Source organism: Catharus ustulatus, chromosome 2 (assembly GCF_009819885.2).
Source record: "Catharus ustulatus isolate bCatUst1 chromosome 2, bCatUst1.pri.v2, whole genome shotgun sequence".
NCBI lineage: Eukaryota > Metazoa > Chordata > Aves > Passeriformes > Turdidae > Catharus > Catharus ustulatus.
This window is the reverse complement of record NC_046222.1, coordinates 114,043,004-114,057,443: the sequence shown is the minus strand read 5'-3', so window position 1 is coordinate 114,057,443 and position 14,440 is coordinate 114,043,004. Positions and strand designations below refer to the sequence as shown.

The following is a 14,440-nucleotide window of genomic DNA, read 5'->3' as shown; positions in this document are numbered from 1 at the left end:
ATTGAATGCTGAAGGATACAGAGTTGCTTTACTTTTATTCTTCTTAAAGAAATACCTGGGGAACAGAAATGTGTTAGTTTGTGCTCTGCACTTATTGTGTGTGCTGTTATCTGAGCATCTCAAAGCATTATTGGTGCTGTGAATAAGCATTGCAATTTAAAATACACAGATACTTATAGAACGTGAATGATTCATTCAAAATTATGTAGCAAAAATTGCAGTTGAAGAAAAATCTGATATTCACACTGCAGAACCTCTGCAAACACTGTATTCCTTGTGTTGTATGGGATTGGGTAGTGCTGAATGAAACGTTCCTGTGATAATTTCAATCACAGAATCATAAAACATTCTGAGAAGATAACTTAATTTTCCCCACCTTTTCTTCCTGTATACATTTGTATACTGCTATTAGCTTCAAAATTTCTCAGCACGACAGCAATGACCTGAAACAGAGGCTGGAAACTTTCCTTTTGTGTGAACTTTTTTAAAAAAATCCTTAAAAACATCTTCTGGCAGTATAAATGTTCACACATTACTTGACTCACATCCTCTGGCATTATCCCCTCAACTCAAAGCCTTCAGCTGACATGTACTTAAAAGAGCATCAAAACTTCTGTCCTGCAACAAAGCTCATATGACAACTAGCGTTGGTGAGTCCATTGTCACTGATGCCACTGGTTCTGAAAAATCAAATTTGCAGGGATGGTTGGAGACCAGTTTGCTTGCTTTTAGACATAAAAAATTTAAAGCTTGTGTAAAATCAAAATTTTCTAAGTTATAGGTGATTTACTGTTGTAATCAGGAGAAAGAGTTTATTCTCACCTTGTTCTGGTATAACAGATATGTATAGGCAAGAGAGGAGAAACTGAATTCCAGAAATGCTGTGTCCATGTTTTATAGAGGGATTGTAGTTTGCCTGTCCTCTGGGTGTCTAGAGGAAAATAAGATTAATCCCCCCTTTAGGAGTCTTCCTTGAATAAGAATATTTTGGTTATACACTCTGTGATTATTTTTATATCATAGTATAACAGAATAAATCATGATTTTTCCATTAAAATGCTTTTTAAAAATACTGTTATTATCTTTTAGTATTTTTAGGAGTTTGCTGTAGTGTTTGTACTGTGTAGTCCTCCATTTACCCTAAAATATAGTGTATGTTATTTTCTTTTTCTTTTTTTTATTATAGTTCATGATCTTTTCTTACTGTTTGCACTCACTATGAAATTAAACATACCTGGATAATACAAACTAAAGAGAAAGCATCTTTGTTTTGGTTTTGTGTAATAGTTTCTTGTTCAATATGCATATTTCTTTAACCCCTATGATTCTGTGCAATTTAGCATGTGCTGGGTTTGATGCTCAGTTTTATTCTTCATGTTTAGACCTTCTTTTTTCATTCTAACTTCATACTTTCATAGTGAGAAAGCCAAGTAGAGTGAATTTTATTGATATGCTGCACAACAGTCAATGTATCTGAATGTTTATTAAATGTTAACTGTACCAAAATTTAAAGTGCAAAGTACTACATATTTTCTGGTGAATGTATTAGCATGCTTATAGATAAGAAACACATTTCTGTAGACTGAAATAATTATGTGCCATAAGATTTCTATGCATCATAGAAGTGGCAAAAGATTCTTCATGATAAAAACTTCATTCTTTTCTCAGATCAATAAAATGCTATATTTTTTCATGAAGCTGAGATTTTCTCTAAAACTCTAGTTCTGACTTTGAGAAATCCTTCAAATTGCTCTCCTTTTGAATATCTTTTTCATATCTATGCTCGTGTTGTGGATTTTTTTTTTTAATCTCACTGTGTATATGAAGAATGTTATTCTTGGAATATTGCTATGTATTTATAGGAATCCAGGTGTACAGTAGTAAAAAATGTGCCTTTCATGTTATGAAGGAACTGCATGAGAAAAAAATGTTTTATGTGATTCTGCAAAGGCTATTAACTACCATGCTGCACACTATAAATTGAATTAGAATAATGCTATAAAGCACATCTTAGAATTGTGCTCTGAAGAACTGGAAAAAAATGTTCATTCTATTGTATTCCTTTTCCAAGTTGTGTTGAATAAATGTAATGCTGGTTTTGAGCTAAAAGTGGTAAATAGGCCAATATAGTCTTTTCCAAGTAAAAGATTTTCTGTGTCTTATCTTTTAATGTGTATTGCTAGCATATTTAGGTGTAATTTCTATGTAATTGCTCTGTAGTTTAAAAAAAGAACAACAAATTCTTTCATTGCAGTTATTTTAAATTTGAAGAGTAGCCTAACCACAAGCCATGTTTATGCCCACATAGAATAAAGCTGGGAAAGAGATCATGTTTGCTATTCTGCATCTGAGTGTTTCCTACTGACAGCTCCCTGGGGACACATTCTAATGCTGCAGGCTAAGCAGTGCCATGGTGTGCAGAGTTCTTGTAGGCAGCAACAGGTGCAACCGAGGTGAAAATCCAGTCCATTTTTAAACTTTAAAAAAAATTGATGAATGTGTTTGTAGAGAGGCATTAAACAGCTTTCTTGGGTTTTGAATGAAAAATAAGGGGTTTTTTTTTAACAAAATGGTTGGGAAAAACAAATAAGATGTCAAAGGATTAAAAATATAATAGAAATATGGCAGTTCTTGTGACATTAGTCTCTCAGGGAGGGTGTTTTTTTCCTGTAATGGTTGTCCTTGCCTATACTTTGACTGACTTTTTCTGTTCTTACTATCTTCTGCTGCAATTTAACCATATGCTTGTCAAAAAACATGTTAAGGTGGTGCCACTTGACAAAACTTGTCGTGGTAGGTATTTTTCTTTTCTCACTTCCGCTAGTGATCTGGGGTTTAGGTGCTATCATTACTTACCAACAAGTACAACCACTTCATGAGAGGAAACAGGATTAGAAAGAGATCAGCACTTGGAAATTTCATTACATCCTCTGATTAGTTACAACTTGATAAATTATGTCTGCTAGAATCTAGTATCTGAGGCTCTCCCTGAATAACTAGGCAAGAAATCTATTGAGTTATGTGAAGACCACCACAGATGTGTAGATTTTACATAGGTATGCATCAAAGCACATTCATTCCAGTTGAAGTAATTCACATTATCAAATTACCTTACTAAGTTTTTTCAGAGCTTAAAAAATTATTTAGGTATCGTGTTAATGTTAAACAAATATCCATACAATACAATAGGTAATAACCCTGACAGATTTGTGTTAATAAACAATGTCATACTTAGCTGCTCATGTTTCTAAATCCATACTTTGCTCAAGTTCAAAGCAAAAAAATCAGTGAATACATGACAGCCACGTTGCACATGAATGATGATGTAACACACATCTGCTTTAATGTCTTTTTCAGCACCAGAGTTGCTGAAATCTTTAGTGTTCTTTCCTAATCTGAGTTTAACCTTCCCCACAGATAAGGTAGCCTTTGTCTTTACAAATTGTATTTTATCCTATAACTGATAGAGATCATCCTTGTAATTTATGACATTCAAATTGAAAATAAAATAATAAATTAAAAAAAAAAAAAAAACACCAAAATCTTCACCACAAACTTTAGTGTTATAAGGGTTTAAGGTGTTGAACACAATCTCCAAATGTTTCAAGATGTGAAAATTAATCATTGAATTTATCATATCATGCAGAAGTCAGGAACTAATTTGTGATTTCTAAAAATAAACTAGTATTTCCACTGTAGTGTAAGAAAATAACCTTAACAAAACCAGGGAATTACTTCTGATTTTCAATTGTGCATATTTTAGGCATAGTACTGCTTTTGCTTAATTTTGTATCAGACAGATTCCACTTACTACTTCTCAGGTGAAAATATAAAAATAGCCCTATCTGACAAACATACAGTAGAAGTTCTATAACTAATGTATTGGCAAACTTACCTCGACTAGTACATGAAAAATATTTATTTTGTCATTTTTATATTTTGATTTAATTCTTTAGCTTTGTTTTCTTCCAAAGAGTGCTGTATTTGACTATTTGTACTTGTGCAGGGTTTGTGAACGTGAAGCAGCTCTGGAATCAGCCCTAAGAATGTTGCAGCAATTCTACCTGGATCTCGAAAAGTTCCTTGCTTGGCTTACAGAAGCTGAAACAACTGCAAATGTCCTGCAGGATGCTACACACAAAGAAAAGACACTAGAGGATGCCAAAGTGGTTCGGGACCTCATGAAACAGTGGCAGGTAAGCCAAGCTCTTCAGTATAGAGGCATTTGACAAACATGAGAGTTTATCAAGCATATCTGATATTTATAGAAGTTATATAACTTCCATCAAGTTTATTCTTTGTGGCTTAACTGAATTAGTTTTTCTCCATTACTTTCAAATACATGAGAAATGGTAATTTGGTAGTCTATTGTCAACACGCTCCGTTGCGGAAATAAAATGAGATAACAATGCAAATTTTTGTAGGAAATGCCTGGACAGTTCTCATACAGTTATTTTCCTCTGGGGGAGAAAAAAATCTTAAAGAGAGATAATAATGTATTTAGTGTTCCAGAGAATCCCGAGGAGAAAGAAAATTAATTAGTTGAGATGGTGCTGTGGAACTATGTTGTCATACTTCCATTGCATTTTCTTCATTACATTTATTGAGAGGAATACAGATATGTCTGCTTGAGGTCTTAAAATTTCTCACATATGAGGCTGATTGGCTGTTTGGAAGGCATTCCACTTATTCCAGTATTGATAGAATCATATAATAATTTAGGTTGGAAATGACCTTTAAGATCATCAAGTCAACCATGAACCAAGAACTGCCAAGACCATCACTAAACCATGTCCTCAAGTGTCACATCTACACATCTTTTAGTAGCTCCAGGCATGCTGACTCAGGCACTGCCCTGGGCAGCCTCTTCCAGAGCTCAGTGACCTTTTCAGTGAAGAAATTTCTTGTATTCACTCATAGTGCACGATTTTGATTTTGACAGGAAGTTCAAAACTGGAGATTTAAGGCACTGGATATTCTATGGCTTTGTTTATTTCTTGATGAAAAACATACTGTGAAAAATTTAGTTATAAGTGATTTAGAAAAAAAGAAGAGTAAATTCATAAAGTAGTACAAGAATTCTTAGCTGTAAAATGAATTCATTTATTACGATGAATAATATGTGCAGTAGTCACAACCCAGTGCTCTGTATCAAGTCCTTATTGTGAAAGCTTTTTGTTGAAACAGGCACAGTTTCCTGAAAGTATTGCAAATATTGTCCGTCTATTTGCTAAAAATGGGCAATGGAGCACAATTTTATCAATAGAACAATTTTATGATGCCAGAAGAGTGATCAGGAAACAGAATATGGCTTTTCATTCTGTTTCTCAGGTGTTGCTACATTGATTCTTTCAGGCTTCACACCCTGCTTGTGGGAGTTCTCTTTCACAATTCACTTTGATGTATAAAGATGAAAAGCAAGAACATGACATAAATGTGTAGTTTGCACACAGTTTATGCACATAAAGGATTCAGACAAAAAGGAGCTTTACTAAGGCACAGAAGTCTCAGAAGTATGTATTTATGTTCTTTGTGGAAAGGGGTTACTGCTCACTAATCCATACAATCAGCTACATAAAAATATAAATGGTAATAAGCCTTTTTTTAACTCTGTATTGTGCGTCAGAAATATACTTATCCTATGTAACACAACAGGCAATGAATGTATTTCAAGAAACTCACTATATAAACTCTACATGTATAAAAATAGATATATTCATTACAAATAAGGTTTGTTATCATCCAGTATCTGTAGTAAAACTGCAAGCCCTGCCCCAGCATAGAAAAAAATCCTAAATGCTTTTAGTCAGGATTAGAATTTTCCAACTTAGGGGTATTTTTTTCCCATATGAAGTCTTTTTTTTTTCTTTTTTTTTCTCTCAGCAACCAGGCTGAATTCAGTTCCTAGGAGGTAAAATAAAATGGTGCTTTCTGATTAAAGATCAGTGATTAAAGATTAAAGAAACTTTGACTCCCCAGGTTTATTAGCATGCCTAGAAGTTATGGTCAAATGTAGCAAACTGATTTAGATCTGCAGTCTGTGTCTTTCTCTTCATGCAGTTCCATAGAATTGGATAATGTGAAAATAGTCACTAGGACTCTTAAAATGTTACAATTCTGTTTTAATCTGATATTTTGAACCACTAGGTGTAAACCAGTATTTTGCTAAATAATTTGTCACTAAGGATGTTTATTTCACTTTTAGTGATCTATTGGTTTTCTGTTTTACACTTTCAAACTTTATTGTATTTCTTTAAACAATTAGGACAGTAATGTTGCTGTACAGAAACTCTCTATATAGCAGCAGTTACTTGTCTAGGAAAATCTCATGGTTTAGGCATTTGTTTTTCTTTTCATGTTCAGAAACCATTAACTCAATTGTCACTAATAAAGATTAATCTTTCCTTAGTAGTTAGCAGTTCATTCAGTAGCAGAAGGAGAAAGGTGAGACTTATATAACTGCACATCCTAATTACCTGATGATGTAATTATATTAAAATGTTGCATTATAAACACCCTGTTTGTTTGTACAAGCATGTATTTGCATGCATCATTTGTCTGAACTGACAGCAGTGTAATAGTTGAGTTGATTCACACAGTTAGAATACTTTCTGGAGAATTTTCAAGGATACAAACCCGTTTCTCCAAGGAGTTGTGTAATTATGTGCTGCTGCCTTTTTTTTTTTTTCTAGTTGAAATACATCATGTGTCCTCCTGAGGCCTGGTTTGTTAAGTAACCATATGAGGAGATGAAAATTAATTTCCCTTTCTGCTTTCATACATCTAGTGATACGAACTCTCAGCTGTGTTAATTATAATTGTGGGTCTGTTTACATGACACCAAGCCTGCTGGTGACAGATGGGGTACACCTGTCCCAAAGGGGGAAAAGGATCTTAGCACAGGAGCTATCAGGGTTTAGTAAAGAGTAAACTGCATTTGAAGGGAGAAAGATATAACACCAGGCTCACTTGAGATAAGCATGTTTGGGGGACTGGGTGCTAGTGAGGTGCTTTGGTTTGGCAATTCAGTGGAGGCAGGGGCTGGAGATCCATGTGGCTGCAGAGACTGGAGTTATTGATGAGTCAGACACCATGGAAGCACCTGAGAATGGCCATTAGGGGTTCTCCCTGCAGAAAGATGAGGGGATCAATAGCCCAAAGTCCACCTGCACCTGTGCACACAGCAGGGGCAATCAACAGGAGGAGCTGGACCCCACTGCACAGCTGGGAAACCGTGGCACAGCTGCCATCACAGACATATGGATGGCTTGCTTGCCTGGAATGTGCAGTGCATAAATTCCTCAGAAGAGGTAGGCAAAGAAGGAGAGGTGGTCTGGCAGCTCTGTATAGAAGGGAGTGTTTGACTGTCTAGAGCTTGATACTAGTGACAACAGGGTTGAGTGTTTACAGTTAAAAATCATGGGAAGGCCAACAGGGCAGATATTCTGTTATAGATCTCCCACCAGGGTGAAGAGAAAGATGAAATATTCTATAAGCAAATGGGTGAAGTCTCACTAGTCCTTGTTCTCATGAGGAATTTCAACTTACCAGATGTCCTCTGGAACTGCAAAAACACAGCAGAGGAGAAGCAGTCTAGGAGGTTCCTGGATTGTGTGGAAGAGAACTTCCATAGCATTCTCCTCAAGAAACCAACTGCTCATGGCTCGGATGGGTGTGCTCTTTGCTGGGTAAAAACTGGCTGTGGGGCTGTGCCCAGGGAGTGGAGTCACATCCAGCTGCCAGACAGACACCAGGGATGCTCCCCAGGGCTCAGCTTTGGGCCAGTCCTGTTTTATGAGGAGTGACTGAGGGAGATGAGGGTGTTTAGCTTGGAGAAAAGGCAGCTCAGGCTTTCAACTAAAAGGAGGCTCGAGCAAGATGGGAGTTGGACTTTTCTCCTAACAGGAAATCACCTCAAGTTGTGCCTGGCCATATTTAGATTTGGTAGCAGGAAAATTTTTCTCATAGTAAAAGTTGTCAAACATTGAAACAAGTATTGGCTTCCCAGGGAAGGAGTTGAGTCACAATCTCTGGATCCCTTGTCACTTGGGGACGTGGTTCAGTGGTGGAATTGGTGGTGTTGGGTTAATGGTAGGACTTGATTATTTTTGCAGTTTTTTCCAACCTTAAGAATTCCATGATTGTATGAAGTACTTTTCTGGTCTGTCTTTTTACCAATAATTGTATGTGACACTTTGTGCAGTTTATGTGATATTAGATACAATTTTTGAGCTAATATGGGTTTATCCTGTTACTTTATGAATGCAATCAGTTCATATTAAGCCTGTAGATGAACATAATCACAGACTTTTTTCACTGAAATCTGATGAGGAATATTGCACGTGGCACCTAAGTAAACAGCAACTGGAGAATGTTTTGTACTATATACACAGCTTACTAAACATTTCTGAAATAATCTATGATGACTGAAAAATTATTGGTAGTACAGACCTGACTAAAAGTATGCTAGAATATGATAGATGAAGCAAAGTTAATACTTTGGCATGAAATACATAACAGATTTATTTTATTACCACCTTCATGCTCACTTAGCCTATAACCTAAGTAGTTTTCCATTAGAGGCATGAGTTTTGCTGCTCATAATATGAAAAATGTGCAGTGCCTCAAGTTATACCTCAGAATATACAGTATGGACAGTACCCTTATTTTCTCACAGTGATGTTTTTGTCTTAAAAAAGGAACATGAACAGCAGGCAAGGCACTCTTGTCTCTTCTATTCCTATCAAAACTTCAAAGGTGCTCATTTGTTTTTAAGGTGTCCAGGCAGCTGTTTTTTAAATTGTAAAAAGCTGAGGTAGATACATATTCCTGACACTTCTCAATTATTTATCTCTCTTTGAGAGATAAAACATTGTTTCCAAATTTATTTCAAATATAATTTATATATAATTGTCCAGCACAGTTCAATTTGTGAATGATCTGTGGATTAGATGATGAATCTCACTAAAGTAGAAGAGAGACTGTATCTGTAATATCCTTGCTTGTTTCAATTGAATTTACTAAGAAACATTAATTAATTTTCAAGTACTTCATTCTCTGTTCTGAAACACTTAGTCACTCTCCATTCTGAAACACTTTTTCAGTCACTTCTGCTTATAATTGCTTCCTGAAAACTTTAAAAATATATTATTTTCTTCCCTTACCTGTTTGGGTTTTTTTGGGTTTTTTAAGTTAATTCTCCATTTTTGCCTTTTATACTAACTTCTTGCCAATTCTAAAATAAAATCTGTTCTACAGTACCTGGAATAGAATAGCAGCTGTCAGTGCCATCTCATTCCACTGAGTAACAAAAGAGAAATTCCAAAATCTTGGGTTTTAAAACAGGTGCTTTTACAGCCTAATCTGAGAAAGGGCTAGATAGCATCTCAGAATGATTTTTTTCCTCGGAGCAGATTTTTTAAAATATTGGTTAATATTACTTTGAAAAAAAATGGTCACAAATTTTTCAGTATTGTAATTAACAGCCACAAGGAAGAGGAATTATGTTTCTTTGTTGTTAACAGCAAATGTCAAATAGTGAATACTTTCACAGGAGAGTCAGGTGCTGCTTCTCAGCAGGGATGATGATAATAACTGTTCTTAAGCTGGGTATCAAAGAGAAGCAGTCAGAAATCAGCAATAAACCAGACAGGTAGATGTCACTCTTTTTTGTCAAGTATTTTGTTTCAGTTTGTATAGTCTAGATGGTCTGTTTCATAAAAACAGAAATGTATTGCTGCTGCAGCTTGCCTATGAGTTGATACATTAGTGTGTATTCTACTTCTGCCTTCCCTGTTTTGAACTTAGAAGAAAAAATCCTCATCAGCACTAATTTTCTTTTGGGAGGAAAAAGGCTTGTTTTATCAAGATATCTAGTATTCTGTTACTAGAATGAGATGCAAGTACTCTTAAAACTTGTTCTCATGAAAACAAACAGCTCCCAATTGTCAGAAATCTAATATTTAAAGTAGGTGTTTCCAAATAAGAACATAAAATACTTCTTTTAATTTCCCATTTGCATATGTTTTCATAATCATAGTAGATGAAAAATCACATTTTTAAAATGTGATAAATAACCTAGTGTATTCTCACTTGGTTGATTTATGTCTTTCTTCTGTAAAAATTTATTGAGCACACCTGAGGGATGGTCCTAATTTTTCATTTGTAGATCAGCATTCAAACCCTACCAGCTTTGAACGCAGATTCTCAAACACAGATTAGATGGGAAAAGCTTTTGCACCATGAAGTGTGATGTTCTGTTGTGTTGAGTAAGATTATTAGAAGAAAGCATGGAAAAATCACAAGTAGAAATATAATAGAAGGGATAAAATGATTGGCCATTATTCTGAGCAAGTTCCAATTCCTGCATTTTCTCCTGACCTTATAATTTCTGTAGGATGCCTCATCATTCTTTGTGTAGGCTTTTCTAAAACAGGCTCTCCCACATCCAAAGAAGGGGATGCATGGATTTTCTCATAATATTTCTAAGTATGTGTCCTATTTCACAGGACCATCAATTTGAAGTAGCAGGAATTAGACAGTGTTTACCAGAACTTTGAAGACTTCTGCCATTCCATCTTTCCATGCCCATCAGTATTTACTAGTACAGTCTAATCTGCCATTTAGTTCTTCTATTCACTTTTTATTGCCTATACCACATTTATTTGAAAAGTGAATAATCAGTGAAAACTAGGCAAAAACCCAGTGGTAGCCTTTAATATATTCTGATGATGAGTTTAAAAGGGTATCAGTGCCTTATGCAATTATGCCTCCTACCAGACTGTTCAATACACTTGGCTAAAGAACACATAATTTTTCATTTGTGAGACCAAATGTGTATTTTCCCAAGGCAGGTAAAAAGGGGGAAAAAAGATTGTATTGTGATTATTAACATGTTAATATAAAAGGGATAGATTGTACAGGGCATAACTGAGGAAAAGTATTAATTTTGGCTTAGGGCTGATATCTTCCTGAATATGTAAGGAGTCAGTGACCTACAAAGAATATAAATAAGGAATAAAATAAAAGTACAAATCATTTTCAGAGAAAACTTATACTGGTTTTGTGAAGCATTTTTGGCCAGTACTGAGAAAAATAGTTTTCTTCTAAGAAATGTCTCCAAATTTTCCTTCTTATGAGTGTATAGCTGCCATGTCACAGGTTTCTGCATGTGAATTTACACTTTTATACAATACTAGCTGTTCTGTACATGCACTGTGCAACAGTTTACTGTAGCAACTCCCACTATCTAAACTGACAATGTTTGGCAAAGTAACTTTTCTGTACCAAGTGTCCCATTTCATTTTCTGTCAGAAGTTTAGATTTTCTTTCTTTCAACTTCTGACAAGAATTTGAATCTCTTCTGCCAGCAAGAAGTTCCACATGTTCATTTATCCTTGCATGCCACATTTTTCATTTTGAATCATTTATTTTCATTGGATTCCATTTCAGTTTGTAGGGTTTCTCTCTTGAGTGGATGATTTCATTTTGTTGATGTTCACCACATAAACTGCCATTTAGCCCATATATTCATCAAAAGACTATTTTTTTTAGCTATGGATACAGAATTATTATGTCAGTCTGTTTTCCAATGGTTCCAGTGGGTTCATCACCTGTTATCTCTGATAACATTTGCAACTTTCTGGAAGGGGACATTTGTCCTTCATTGTGGCAGTGCTGTATTAAATGCTGTATTAAGTGCTGTATTAGGAGACTGTGAACTGCTATTCAGGAATTTCCATTTGGTTAAAATGCAGGTTGTTTGAGAATTCAGAAAAAGTTATAGTTACTTATAGTTTTACTGTATTTTGTCTCAGTAAATGTAACTAGATTTGGGCTTAACTTCTCTGAAATTGTTATTAAATAATTACATTTTCAGATGTTGAAGAATGTAATGAAAATATATAGTTACTTAGTATTCTTTCTGGGGTTTATAATTAGTATTTTTGTTTTGTCAGTTCTCTGATTGTATGTATATTTTTATGGAGGGAGGTCACTGGATGTTATGATGCCTAACACGCACCCTAATGTAGCACTACTGAGCTGTTTCTCATGAGACTGAAGCATATTATTTAGAGTCTATGACAGTGGAAATCAGATACAAGCTCATAAATTCTGTTATAGAGGTTCTTCTTTTATATGTATTGTATTTCTATATACATTGTATTATCCTTCATATGTATTCCCATGTGGGTTTAGGCTTATACAGATAACCTATTCACCTTGTGGACTATGAGTTTTCATCAGATATGTGAATTTTCTTTAGGTGAAGTCAGCAGGATGTAAGCACTTGTGCAAGCAGACACAAGCTCTGCTCTTGGTATCCAGGTATGAGTTTAATGACACGAATAACCAGATTATAGGAATGCAGTACTGCCCTCTCTGCAGTGTTTTGTCTGCCTTAAAATTATTCAGTGGCCACATAACCAGTTTGTTGTGTATCTGCCACCTGTTCTTACTGGAATCCTTACTGCAGGTGATGTAGAATTGACTTCTGGCAACTACTTTTAAGTGTTAATGGTGTGTGAACTGTTTAAGTTCCTGCTAAGAGCTGGTGGAATCTAGAAAGTTATACAGCTGGCCAAATGTAGTTATCCCATTTTATTCAGCTCCCTAGTAATGCAAAAACATTTGTGTTTGTACCTCCTCACACCGTGGAGAAATGTCCAAGAGCTGTTTCCGAATGTGTTTTGCTGCAGGAGGTTTTGCCACTGAGCTCAGCTAAGCTGCAATTCCTTGTCTTCCCAATTCTGCACAGAAGAGGATAAGAGAGAAGCACTTCCAAAGGGCAGTTTAGTCCAGCTAAGCTGGGGCTGTTTGCCTCCTGGAGAAACATTCCTCTCCTCTGGCTTAGAGAGAGCCTGGGAGATGTAGCTAAATAACTCACTGACTAACCCAGCTGCCTGAACTTGGTGTAAAATGTGTGTGTGTTCTTTCTCTCGTGTGTAAATGTGGTGGGGGTTTTGTAGGGTTTTTTTCACTTCATTTGGTGGTCTTTTATCAGTTAAAGTGTTTCTAGTTCCGTGTAGGTCCTGCCACTCTCTATACTTCTAAATCATGCAATTGCCCATGAGGCAATAGGAGAGAAACTAGATGTAAACTCAGACTGCTGAGATCATTTTTCCCCAAAATGATGACCATGAATTTAGTCATAGGTAACTATGAAGATATATGAAAATATGTCTAGAAAATTTCTTCTGCCATTTCACTCCAGATTTTAAGCTGTGTCTTCTGCTGACCCTCCTGCCCACACCAATGTCGCAAGTGTTGAGGCAGGATATTTGTTTGGGTTTTTTTCTCTGACTCTCTGAGAAATGTTTATGCCTGATGTTGCTCTGGCTTGTATTCCCTCTGTTGTCACCAGTTGAGAAAGTGTTAAGGCTTTCTGATCTTTATGTTTCTTTTCCATATAAAATAGGTTGAAGTGCCTGAAATAAGAGTAGTTTTTCGTATTTACCCTTCTGTGTGCAATAACTCTTCTGAGTCGGAATAGGGCTAGAAAAGTTTGCAGAAACGGCAGGAGAGATCAGAAATTTAGCTGTCCATTTTTGCCTCAGTAAATTAGCAGCTTTCAACAGACCAGATTATGCATCTAAAACAGAACACAGTATCTATGAACAATTATCATAAAGAAAATAATACATTGCTTATCATCTTGTTATTTAGGTTGGGTTTAGTATTATGCAGTAAGAGTCACCAGAATCATTGGAATGAGAATAAAAATGGCTGGACTCAAATTAGAATGAATATCTTCATCTCTGTACTCTCTGTGTAGTTGAAAAGATAATGCAAAACCAAAAGAGCCCATAGGCACCAAGAAACATGCATATTAATCAGTTCTGAAGATGAACATTTTTATTTTCTTACTTTGTATAATTTTTTTTTTCGCATTAGGAACCTTCATATCTTATAGCATCTTGATTGAAAAAAATATGCCAGTCAAAAAGAACTTATATCAGGTTACACTGATAATTTGTTGTGAAAGAAATGAATTAACCTTAAAAAGAGACTGTGCGACTTTTTATTAATGCCAGAATATTAATTTCTGGTATCTGAATCAGCTATTACAGTTTTTAGGTGAACTTTACCAAAGGAGGAAATGTGAGCACCAGCTAGTAACTTAGCAGATTAAAGACATAAATTATATTCTCCCCAGAAACACCATATATTTGCTACTATATTAAACTTATCTAATTTTAATTCCTACTTCAGTCTGCTAGATTGGACACAATTTAAATGATTTTTTTTTTTTTTGCAAGTACTTCATAGTATAACAAAAAAGAATAGCAAGACACACTTTCTGGAGGACTAAGTACAAAACCCAGAAGACTGAGTCACTTAATTTCATTGTTAAACTTCAAAGGTCTCTTGCTGGGAAAAGCTTACAGTTGTCCTGGTATTTTTTGTACTGGTTATATCAAAGTGTATTTCCCTGATCTAT

At 35.4% G+C, this 14,440-nt stretch overlaps 1 protein-coding gene across 9 annotated transcripts in view; it reads left to right on the top strand.

Moving 5' to 3' along the window:
• DMD (dystrophin) overlaps positions 1 to 14,440 on the top strand; it is a 1,072,200-nt gene that overhangs the window by 827,273 nt on the left and 230,487 nt on the right. For all 9 annotated transcript variants that reach the window (XM_033051053.2, XM_033051056.2, XM_033051052.2 and 6 more), the window contains one exon: positions 4,007 to 4,196. In XM_033051053.2, coding sequence (XP_032906944.1) covers positions 4,007 to 4,196 — 190 coding nt within the window. The remainder of the gene's footprint in view (positions 1 to 4,006; positions 4,197 to 14,440) is intronic.